This window comes from Hipposideros armiger, unplaced genomic scaffold (assembly GCF_001890085.2).
Source record: "Hipposideros armiger isolate ML-2016 unplaced genomic scaffold, ASM189008v1 scaffold_1151, whole genome shotgun sequence".
NCBI classification, from domain to species: domain Eukaryota; kingdom Metazoa; phylum Chordata; class Mammalia; order Chiroptera; family Hipposideridae; genus Hipposideros; species Hipposideros armiger.
In genome coordinates, this window is record NW_017732501.1 from 157,449 (window position 1) to 169,392 (window position 11,944).

Below are 11,944 nucleotides of genomic sequence, written 5' to 3' on the forward strand. Positions count from 1 at the left end.
GATTGGCTAAACGCTATGGATTGACCGCCCGATTTCGGGCTGGGGAGGCGGCCCTGCTCCATAGAGCTATGCCGTGATTGGCCCAAGGGGAACTGATGGAACGCAGATGGCGGCCCGAATTCCAAGGGGGCGTGCCCGGTCCCGCCCGTGCTACACTCTGATTGGCTCAAGAAAGACTGATAGAGTGAGCAATTGACAAGGTTTTGGGGGCGCCTGCCTCGCTCTGATTGGCCTATGTGGGATTGATGGAAGACAGACAACCTCTGAGGATAGGGTTTGGGTGGGCTCCGCTTTCTGATTGGCATATGAGGGACTCCTAGACAGCTGCCAAAACACGAACCGGGCGGTGCTGCACTCCAAGTTGGTCCCCGGAAGCAGGACTTGTATAGAAGTGGGCGTAGCCAGCCGAGAGGGGGTCGGGCCAGGGTTCTGCGTAGGCTGGCAGGGTAACTCTATAGTGATTGGCTAGAAAAGACGAATTTAATTGAACGGAGCAGAGGTACGAGGGGACGATAGCTGCGGTTCAAGTTATACAGGGGCGGAACTTGGCTCTGCATTAATTGGAAGCTGGACTCAACCTAGAGTAGGGGCCGAACCAGGGAGGGCGGGATCCGGCTCTACGCCCATTGGTGGAAGCTGGAACCTTTAAGAAGCAGGAGCAAGGCCAATTTCGGCCAAGACGGCCGTGGGTGTAATTTAAGGTACCCGAGAACTGACTGGGGTGTAGGAGAGGGGTAAACCTTAGGGCCAGAAGTGAAAGGCTGATTGCCTTGTGAACAAAATCCACTCTGAATTGGCCCATTCTCTATGGTAATTCAGAGTGGTGTCCAGGAAAAGAAAGAAGGGTCAGGTGGGGGCCCAGGTTGCCAAGGCGACAGAAGAGCGGGCAGAGCAGTAAGTCAAGTAGCAAATGCTGCCAGGTAACAGGCTGGAGGCGGGACTTCAGGAGCACTTTAAAGGTTCCTTCCACACAAGAGACTGGATGTCTGGGCCTCCTAGCAATTTTGTGCTTTAGAAACAGGCACCTTAGCAAACAGCAGGGGTTAAAGGGGAAAAGAAGGGCCATGTGACTCAAAGGCATTCAGGCTCTTTAATGTCTGGAGAGGGGGGAAGAAGTCAGTGGCGAGGGTCCTCCGGGAAATTCTGCAGGCCCTGTAGTTCTCTAAGCCCCTGAAAAAGAGGACAGAAGAGATTGAACAACGTGGGTCCAGGCCCCATCCCAGGCTTGCTCTCTGACCTTCTCTCCCTCAGAGCCAGCTTGGTTCCAGCTTGGCTCCAGGTCAGAGATCAGATGGACCTTCTAGCCTCTGGCTGTCTCTCTTCCTCAGGTCACCACCCTAAAAGCATTTGGAGTCTCGGAGTGGGTTGAGCCAGTCTCACCTCTAGCATCATGTGGATATGGGCCTTGATATTCATGGAGTCCTTCGTGAGGCTGTTGCTGAGCCTGGAGAAAAGAAAAAAGGACAAAGTGGGCCCCATGATCATGATAAGGCTTCCTCATCACTTCAAGAACGACCTACATCCTGGATGACTTCCACACGGCAGGTGGCAGGACATCCTACTACCTGACCTGCTCCCATGCAGAGATTCCTGGCCACCATCTGGACTGCACTGATTCAAAGACATTTATTGAATCCTTACTCTATGCCAGGCAGTTTTAGGTACTGGGGAGACAGCAGCAAACACAACAAACAAAAATCTCAGCTTTGTGAAACTCAAATTCTCGTTAAGAGGGACAAGTGATGGAATGAAATACAGAGTATGTCAGACAAGTATAATGAAACAAACAATGGGAGGGTAAGGAGTGCATGAGTGGGGGCTGCAATTCTAATTAAAGTGCTTAGGGATGGCTTCATTGAGAAGTGTTTGATTAAAGAGTTAAAGTGAAGAAGTGAATCATCTGGATATACGGAGGATAAGTGTTCCAGACACAAGAGGCAGCAAATGCAAAGGTGCCAAGGTGCGGGTGTAGCTGGCATGTCTGACACACAGCACAGTGGCCAGTGTGGCTGGAGAAGAATAAGCAAAGGCAGATTGTAGGAGGTGAGGTCAGTCAGAGTGGTAAGCGAGGAGGCAGATCGTGTAAAACCTACAAAGCCATGGTAAGGACTCCGGCTTTTACTCTAAATGGGATGGGAGCCAGGTTGTGATAAGAGCAGGGATGTGAAATGACTAGGGTTTACAAGGATCCACCTGGCTGCTGTTTGGAGAACTGACTGGGGAGAAGGAGAGCTGGTGTAGAAGCAGGAAGTCCAGTGAGGAGGCTACTGCAATAGTCCAGGTGAGAGATGGCAACTCAAATACACAGTGGCAGCAGTTGAGGCGATGAAAAATGATTGGATTTGGGATATATTTTGAAGGTAGAATCAACAGGTTTTCAAAGGGTTGGATGTTGGCTGTAAGAGAGAGGAATCAAGAAAGACTCCAAGGCCTAAGCAACTGGGAAGCATGGAGCCTGAAACCATGCTGGCCCTGGACTGCTGAGTTACATAAACCAGTCAATTCCTTATATAAACCAACTGGGATCAGTCTCACATTGACACAAAGGGTCAAGGAAGGCCTTTATGAAGAATGAGTAAGAGTTAAAAAGTAGAAGGGTCTTTTCCACAAAAAGGCCAACAGGCAGGAAAGAGCTTTTTGAGGAACAGTCAGGCGGCCAGAATGTTAGAAATTAAGTGAATGGTGAAAGAAAAGTGGTACAAGATAAGGTCCAAGAGGTAGGAAGAAGCTATTGGGTTGTTGGAAAACTCGTGACGCATTTTTGCAACAAAAAACATAGAAAAACTACGTCATGACTTTTCCGACAACCCAATAGATCACGGGTCGGCAAACTGCGGCTTGTGAGCCACATGCGGCTCTTTGGGTATGTACATGTGGCTCTGAAGCAAGATCGAAAATGAAAATAAAACTAGCAGTTTCATTTATATAAAAAATGTAAAGGATATTATTCACATAAGGGTTGATTTCATTTGTTTTATAGGTCTCGTAAAACTTCTAGGGACAGGATTGGCTCTTCCATCTCAAAAGTTTGCCGAACCCTGAGCTAGATCATTCAGGATCTTGATATCATAAGGAATGTGGATTTCATTGTGCAGAGCTATCTGTTAATGTAGGAGTCAGTTTTAGGGAAACTAAATACTGTAAGGAAAGTAGAAGGCAACATAGGATGCTAAATGGGAAAAAAATAATACAAACCCATTTATATATCAGTATCTTCCAAATTTATATTTTCAATCCAGACCTCTCTCCTGAACACCAGTCCTGGGAGGTATTTTTTTTTTGCCTTTTAAATTTTATTTTTTTTAAATTAAATTTATTGGGGTGACAATGGTTAGTAAAGTTACATAGGTTTCAAGTGTACAATTCTATAATACTTCATCTATAGATCACATTGTATGCTTACCACCAAGAATCAGTTCTCCTTCCATCACCATATATTTGACCCCCTTTACCCTCTTCTACCACCCCCTCCCCTCCCCTTACCCTCTGGTAACCACTAAACTGTGTCTGTGTCTATGAGTTTTTGTTTGTTTATCTTTTTCCTTTGTTGCTTTCAGTTTTGTATCCCACATATGAGTGAAGTCATATGGTTCTCGAGTTTTTCTGTCTGACTTATTTTGCTTAGCATAATAATCTCAAGATCCATCCATGTTGTTGCAAATGGCAGTATTTCATCTTTTCTTATGGCAGAGTAGTATTCCATTGTGTATATATACACACATCTTCTTTATCCAATCATCTATCGAAGTGATGTATGTACTCCAACATTCATTGCAGCATTATTTCATCTTGGGAGTTTTCACTACATCTTCAAAAACTTCGGTGTTTAACAAGCACCTCACACTTAAAAGGTCCTAGACAGAATTCCTGATCTTCTCCAAATCTGCTCCTCCCTTTTTCATCTCAGATAATGGCAACTGCATCCTTCCATTCATTCAGCCAAAAACCTGGACTCCTGTCTTTCTCTAATACCCCACATCCAATCAAGCATTCTATTTAAAATTTCAACTGCTCCATCCTGGACAATGTTTCTTATCTCCATTCCATGCTGTTCTCTGTAGCATTGTCAACCTGTGACACTACATCACTTATTTGTTTATTGTCTGTCTTCCCTGAGTAGAATGTAAACTGTGTAAAATTTGGTCTGCTTTGTTCCCTGCTGTATCCCCAGGAACCAAAACAGTATGTGGCACATAGTAGACATCCAATGTATGTTGAAGAACTAACTGAATGGCTACTCCACTCAAAGGAACCTGAAATCCTCAAAATATGGTTGAGTCTATGTTTAAAGACAGGAAATAAATGGAACATGGGGTTGTTGCCAGAAAGCAAGAATGCTTTCAAGACTATCTGGGGTAGTGATCAAAGAACAAAGAAATGAACTTAATCAGCTTGATCCCTTCATCAGGGACAATTTGAACATCAAAAAAGAGAACAAAATTAGTTAATGGTACAAGTTTAGTCTATGGATGGCTATGTGTTCAACACTTAAAAAGGAGAAAAATATAAAGTTCACCAAATGCTAATTGTAACACAAAAGGGATATGTTTAATTTATTGCTGATTTAATATATAAGGCAGTGTTAATAGTCATATGGTTATTCCGTTTCTTCTATAATGACATGTCTGTTTATGGGTGTGGATGTGTGTACTCCTTTCTGTATAATCAGGAAAAAATATACACAGAGACCTAACCTTCCCATTCCCCCAAAGAAAGAAATATACTAAGAACAGGAAGGACTGACAGACCAATTTGGCTACATAAAATAACCTAAAAGTTCAAAGTTTGTCACAAGTAACCAAGCATTTTAAAGAGTGAGCTTGATAGACTCAAATCCTCAGCTGGAAATATTAAACCTCAAGGGAGTCCTACTAATTAAGTAATAAGAGACTCAACCACCTTTCTTATCACACTAACAGACCAGGCCAATATCAAAAAGACCAGACAAAGGGGCTGGTGCTGACAACTTACATACCTCATTTTGGGGAAAGACATCAAGTCTCATAAAATTAGAATCTATTTGAAAGGCTCAGGAATCCTGTGATATAACAAAGAGAGATGTTATAAAAAATGGTCTTGGTCTAAGTGACAACCAGCTCAGAATTGCATTGGCTCATGAGAGCAGGCCCCTCATCCAAACTGTTCACCAACTGGTCTGATCACTAGGATTTAGAAATCTGGGCAGGTCTGAGGCTCTTTTGGGTCTACTAACACTGAAACCCGGAAAGGTTTGAAAAGAGAAGAACTACTGAAATCCTAAGGGAGGAACTCTGGAAGAAATGAACGTAGGAATAAAGATAAATATAACCCAGAAGGAATTTTAGATAAGTGGCATAAACTCTAGTGAGGTATAGTTAATTTAAGTGTATTGCTCAACATCCCCTTACTTACTCCACCTGAGCCATGCTCACCTCTCCTGCAGTTCCTCTAACACGGCAGGCACACAGGTCCCCTTGCCAGGAATGTTCTTCCCCAGTCAGCCCACTGGCTTGTTCACGCAACCAAGTGACTCAAATGTCACTTCTGGGAAGCCTTCCCTAGCTACATTTCAAACCTCTCATCCACACTCCCAGTTGTCCTTCCCTGCACAAACCTTAAACGCAACCAGAGCCTATACTTTCTCCCACATTACCTTCCCTTCACCACCAACAGAGATCTGCTTCGATCTCCACTTCAATCTGTTTCTAGCATACCCTTTGAAATTCATTCAGCAAACACAGAGTGCTTACCATATGCTATGTACTATTCTGGTCACTTGGGGTAGAGAGAAAATATCTCCCTTTGTAAACCTTATATCCCAGTGGGAGCAATGAATATTAGAAAGAAGTAACCTGCATAGTAAACATTAGGAGGTTATAAGTGCTAAAGAGAAAAAGTAGAACAAGGGAGGGGAATCAGGAGTGCCAGGGGTCACAATTTTAAAGTTAGGTTACAGAAGGCCTTGTTGAGGAAGTGACACTTAAGTAAGACCCTGAATGAGAAGAAAGGAAGCCATGCAGGTACCTGGGGAAGGAGTACTGCAGGCAGAGAGAACAGCCATTGCAATCACCTTAAGGTGGGATTATTTTGGGGTGTTTAAAGAAGCCTGTGGAGATCAAGTGTTGTGAGAACACAGTGAATGAGCAAACAAAAACATTAGCAGGAGGTGAAGTCAGAGGAAACTTATTTTATTGTTACTGATTTATAGGCTAAGACCTCCTGGATCTGGTCAAAATTGTGGTTATGTGTAACAATATAGTTCTTCTAGAATGTAAGCCTTCAAGGAACCCTTCTGTCTTGTTCACTGCTGCCTTCCCACCAGAGCCTGGCATACAGCAGATGCCCAATAAATGTTTGTGGGAATGAATAAAACAAAGACCATTTATTGAGTGCTTAATATGTGCTACACCTGGGGCTGAGCTTTGCATCCCACTTGTCTCAGCTCTAGCCCTGAGGAGGAGGGGAGATGGGTCCCTAAATATCCCAGGCAGTCATGGGAGAAAAGAAGGTTGTTGCAAATGGTGGTGTTTTCAGACACTATCCTCATGGAATAGACTTACTCTGTGAGGAGATTGCTCTTACGATCAATGAACTTGAGAGCTTCTGTCAGTGTCAACTCCAGAAAAAAACCATATCCAAGGGCCATGAAGATCCGTGAAGTGTCTGGGCTGGGGAAACAGTGGTGAGAGGAAGTGGGGGAAGTTCTTATCCCTGTTTAGCATACCATACAGTTTGAGGTTTTTTTACTCCTCTACCCCCACCTTCCCCAAACTGAAGCTCTGGGAGGGCAAGGATTTTGTCCTATTTTATTCACTGTCACATCTTCAGCACCAAGCACAGTGTCTGGTACATAGCAAGTACTCAAAAAAATATTTCATGAAGGACAGGGGAAGCTGAACCTTGTGGGCTTAGAGGGGCAGGTAGATACTCACACCACTGTGTCAACAAAGAAGTTACAGCCCAAATCCACCTGCATATATAACTCCGAGTGCTTAGCTTCCTGTGGGGCCAGGGAAAAAGAGGTAAGTGTTAGTGGTCAACTTTTAGGTCAAGTGACAGGTTTTGCTCTGGGATACCTGCTCCCATGCCCCTCCCTTGTCCACAAAAAAAAGGTAGCTAACCCTGTCATCTTTACCTGGACTCTCTCAATGAGATTTCTCAGTTGGAGGTATTTGGACAGCTGCTCATATACCTTGTCACGATGATCCAGTACCTTTCTGATGGGACATGATGGAACAAGAGTAAAATAGTGACCAACAGGAAACCCTGTCCCTCTTGGTTTTTTTTTGTTGTTGTTGTTGGTTTTTTTCTTTAGCTGAGCCATCCTGCTACCTATTGGCAGCTCAGCGGCTGCTCAGCTCGGGCTGGACTCGAACCGCTGTTGCTCAGAGCTCAAACTCTTGAGCAAGCTCTTAACCAACTGAGCCACTCGGCTGGCCCAACCCTGTCCCTCTTGGAATACCTTATCATGACCCTCTGAGACCCTCATGTCACCATGCCCTAAAGAGGTGTGTTAGTGCAGAAGTTAAGATATGGACTCTGGATCAGACTGTTTGGGTTTGAATGCAGGCTCTCCTTTTTACTAGCTGTGTGTCTTTGGTAAATAAATAACCTCTTTGGGATTCAATTTCCTCTTCTACAAAATAGGGATGACAAGCATTACCTCCTAGAGTCATCAGATGGATTAACGAGTGTTTACTATAAAGCATTTAGAATAGTGCCTGCAAAATAGTAAGCTTCGTATGTGTTAGCTATAATTTATTAGTATTATTACACTATTCCCAATGCCTCCCTCCAATCAGAATGTCTCATTCTCACCCTAGAAAAGTCCTCCATCTCTTTTTGGATGCCCTTATTCCTAGTTACGAACACTCTACTTCCTGCTCAGATTAATAATGATAGAAATAATCATTTTTCATACTCCTTGACCCTCTAGTATCCATGTTAAATCTTTTACAAGGACTGAACACACTGAAAACTCAAAATCATCAACTTCCCCATTTCACAGATGAAGAAACTGAGGCACAGAAAGGAGAGGCGAGGCATAATGTGTTCACAGGGATGGCTAAATGGTCAAACCAGGATTCCAACCTGGAAACTCCAGCCGAGGAAATCTAACACCTCACCCTTAATAGACGTTGGAGGTTGCGCATGCTCGACACACCCTCAACCAGGACCGCCACATCTCTGTCAAGTAGCACCCTAAATGTCGCCCCTCCTCCCCACTCGAATGGCGCGCGGGGCCGGGCTCTGAACGCCTCGTCCGCCAATCAGAAGGCTAGGCCCTGACTCCGAACGCCCCGCTTACCACGTGGAACGTTCCAAACGCCTCGCCCCCGCGCTGTCACTCACCTTAGGTCCCTCTGCAGCACGTCAGAAAGGAAGGCCTCATAGCGCAGCACTTTCTCTCCGGTGGCCTCCAGCGCCCGCCGTTTAGGGGGCGTCGCCATGATGGGCTCCTGAGAAATGGGGAGGGGGGAAGACCACGTTGACCACACAGTGTGGCTTCATGGCACAGTACATCTGCACCCTCTCGACGTTGGGAGTGGGCTCATCCGACTCACGCTGGGGGTGGGGGTGTGTCAGCCTTCGCCCCTCCCAACTCTGGGACCCGCCACCCAGAGATACCCAAACACGGCCCTCACCTTAGGGCCGCCGGCAATGAGAACGGTTGGGATGAACCGCAGCTTCCGGGTGGCGCGGGTGTGTGACGTATCATGAGGGCGCGGGCCAACCAAATAGCCAGGTGGGGAGGGGCGGTCCTATACCGAAGAAGACGGCTAAGGTGGAGAAGAGAAGGTCCGGGCTATTTCGAGTCAGATGAGATTGCGGAAAGCTGCAGAGCGTGGGAACCTGGCCTACGCGCGGAGCCTCTGGGGACTTGCATGGCTGCTGGGGGTGGACTTTAATGGGATCTGGCGGGTTCTGGGGCAGGCGGAACGGACAGGTGGCGAGAGAGTAAAAAGCGCTTAGTATTTGAGTCAGAGCTCTGGAAGCAGGAGGGCAAGAATTGATTATGGTTCTGGCCTGTAAAAGAGGAGTACATCCCTGAGATCTATCGCCCTGGATTTTGCATTTCTTACACGGCAAATTTGAGTTTGACTCCCAGTAATGGGATTGAATGTGAGCGTTTAAAAAGTTTGAAACAGAGACAGATTTTCAAAAATGTACCCTTGATAATTCCAGCTCTGCAGCACACAGTGCATACCTGGGGTTCAAGTAGAAATTGACAATGCACCATGTTTAATCACTTCATTTATTAGGGGAGTCAAATGGAGGTTTGCTGAAGTCTTCTGCCCAAGATTGGCTATCTTGTAGTTAGAAACAGTTCCTATGTTTTTTAATGTGTAAACTTTTTATTCATTTTATTTTTTGCACTCAAGTTACTGAATGCATTTATTTCCCATGTTATATTTTCAAATAATTACATCTAACCCAGCAAGTTTCAGGCCTGAGCCTGGAGGAGAATCCAGATGTTGGGATTCCCCAAATGCTATTCCTGCTCACAGGGCCTAGAGCACCCACCCTTACAAGGGAACTCTTCCCAGGTAATTTGTGTGTTTAAAGTGTAAAAGCAAGCTTTTCCCCCCAAATGTTCAAAACCTAAGGAGGTCAGAATTTTCTTTGCCCTTACAACAAGATGATTGTAAATGAAACATCGAGATTAAATTATTTTTTGGTAAATCTTCTCATGTTACATATAGTTAAAATTGCATTTAGTGTGATTGAAACAGACACTAGGTAGTTAGACAAATATTACCAAATTAATCTATAGAATTTTCCTGTGAAAAGAGTGTTACATTTATTATCATTATTTAACAGGGAGAACACAGAGTTCTTACGAGCTGGAGATGGACCTGTGTATATCTATTAACTTATATTTCACAAAAACACTTTTTACTTCTTGAAACCATGTTTCCAACTTCATTTTTACATTTAAAACCTACAGAAAACTTGGCAGTATACATCCATACAACCTTGACTTAGACTCACAAATTGTTAATATTTGACCACATTTGCTTTCTATCTTTCCAGACCACATGATAATTGTTGACATGGCTGCATAGTATTCCATCTTTTGGATGGACTGAGGTTTTTGAGCCACTTTTCTATTATTGGATGTTTGTATGTGTCCAATTTTTTCATTGTTATAATCCAAGATGGAATAACTGTCTTTGCTTTCAAATTTTAGTGTGCAAGTATGATTATTGTGATAAATTTCTAGAAGTAGAATTTATGGATATAAGGGAGGTCACTGCATTATAAATCAAGTATCAAGTGACAATTGTACACATACTCCCAATAACAAACTTCCTCGTCCAGGCTCCGCATCTCGGGTTAGCAAATTGTGTCCCCTGATTTGCTGACGCTTAATGTTTTTCTACCACCTGCAAGCTAAGAATACTATTTACCTTTTTTTAAATGCTTGAAAAAAACAGTATTTTATGATGTGAAAATTACATAAAATTCAAATTTCAGTGTCCAATAATAAAGTTTATTGAAACATGGCCACATTCATTTGTTTACTTTTTATCTGTGGCTACTTTCATGCTACAAGGGCAGAGCTGAGTATTTGCTGAAGAGACCATGTGGCCTGAAAACCATAAAGTATTTACTATTTGGCCCTTTACAAAAAAAAAGTTTGCCAACCCCAATCATATCAGCTCTACACAATCATGTCAGTCACCAATACATAAGTTTGTGGGCCTCCCAGGCGACTTCTGACCTGGCTTATGGGTGGGCATTTTTAGGCTGGTGTTTCTGAGAGATATGAAGCAGATTATGTCTCTCATGAGTCTTTTTTCTCCCCTGGCCCCATCTAACCTTCAATTGCCAGGCCTCCCCCAGCTCTGCCTTAGATCTCTGTCTTGCCTTTACCCAAGAAGAGCAAGAAATAACTGAGGCCCAGATGAGTTATAGCTGATTTGTCCATTCACCACTTACTTTGTTTTCCACTAGATATTTGGAACCTGATAAGAATACATCTCATAAAATTGAAAAATAAAAGTAGGATCACAGAAAATATAAGGCAAGTAGAAGATTTACATGAGGGAAAATTGGGATGTAGGTATGAAATTCACTCTGCACTTAGCTGTCAATTCGTCTCTGATCTTCCTATAGCCATAGCAAAAAGGAAAATGGGGTCAGTTATGTGATTGTATTGTCTATGAGGAAAAAGCGTACCAGTTCATCAGCAGAAGGAAATATTTCATGGCACTCACCAGAAAACAAATTAGAACTCTCCTGCACTTTCTACATTAGAATTAATCCCAGGTGAATTAAAGATTTAAATGTAAAAATGGAACCATCAGTGTGCTAGAAGAAAAACAAAAAGAGAATTCCTTTAATGATTCTTTTAGAGTGAAGTCCTTTCTAATGACATAAAAGTCTGAAGTTATGAGAGACTATATAGATATTTATGTACATAAAATTAATGCATGCATGATTAACTTTAAAAACCTTAGAGCCAAGTGACAATTTGAAAATTTTGCAACAGATAAAATCAATGACCAGTTTACTTCATACATAAAAAGCTCCTGCACATAAATATAATAGGCCAACAATTTAAAAGAAACTAAACTGGAGCCCAGGCAAGATGGCAGAGTAGGTAACTGCTGTGCTTGTCTCCTTCCATGACCTCTTTAAAATTACAACTAAATTATAGAACAATCAACCCGGAGAACCATCTGAAGACTAGCTGAACTAAGAACATAAAGAAGAAGCCACATCAAGACTGGTAGGAGGAGCGGAGGCGCCTAATGGGCTGGCCCCACATTCACGTGTGACAGTTGAGCATTGGGAGGGATTTCTTGGCTGCGGAGGTATCCCCTGTGAAGCTAGGAGCCCCAGCCCCACACCAGGCTCCCCAGCCTGGAGCATTGGTGCTGGGATGAGGAGTCCCCACAATATCTGGCTGTGAAAATCAACAGGGATTCCATCTGACCGGGTGAGACAGAGGGTGGCT

The 11,944-nt window shown here is 43.7% G+C and overlaps 1 protein-coding gene across 1 annotated transcript; it reads right to left on the bottom strand.

Moving 5' to 3' along the window:
* Positions 1-1,071: 1,071 nt before the first annotated feature.
* Positions 1,072-8,685, bottom strand: UXT (ubiquitously expressed prefoldin like chaperone). Its single transcript, XM_019632530.1, has 7 exons — positions 8,625-8,685; positions 8,332-8,438; positions 7,115-7,196; positions 6,912-6,979; positions 6,540-6,647; positions 1,381-1,444; positions 1,072-1,170 (listed from the first exon to the last, which is right to left on the bottom strand). Exons 2-7 carry the CDS (start codon positions 8,427-8,429, stop codon positions 1,117-1,119), a joined length of 474 nt encoding a protein of 157 aa, XP_019488075.1. The 5' UTR covers positions 8,430-8,438; positions 8,625-8,685; the 3' UTR covers positions 1,072-1,116.
* Between the last annotated feature and the right edge of the window lie 3,259 nt (positions 8,686-11,944).

Coding starts and splice junctions, on each gene's coding strand:
- UXT (XM_019632530.1), bottom strand. CDS start 8,429: ATGGCGACGCCCCCTAAACGGCGGGCGCTGGAGGCCACCGGAGAGAAA. Junction 6,648..6,911: donor TTCTTTGTTGACACAGTGGT/GTGAGTATCTAC, acceptor CTGTTTCCCCAG/CCCAGACACTTCACGGATCT. Junction 1,445..6,539: donor AAGAGCAATCTCCTCACAGA/GTAAGTCTATTC, acceptor TCTTTTCTCCAG/GCTCAGCAACAGCCTCACGA.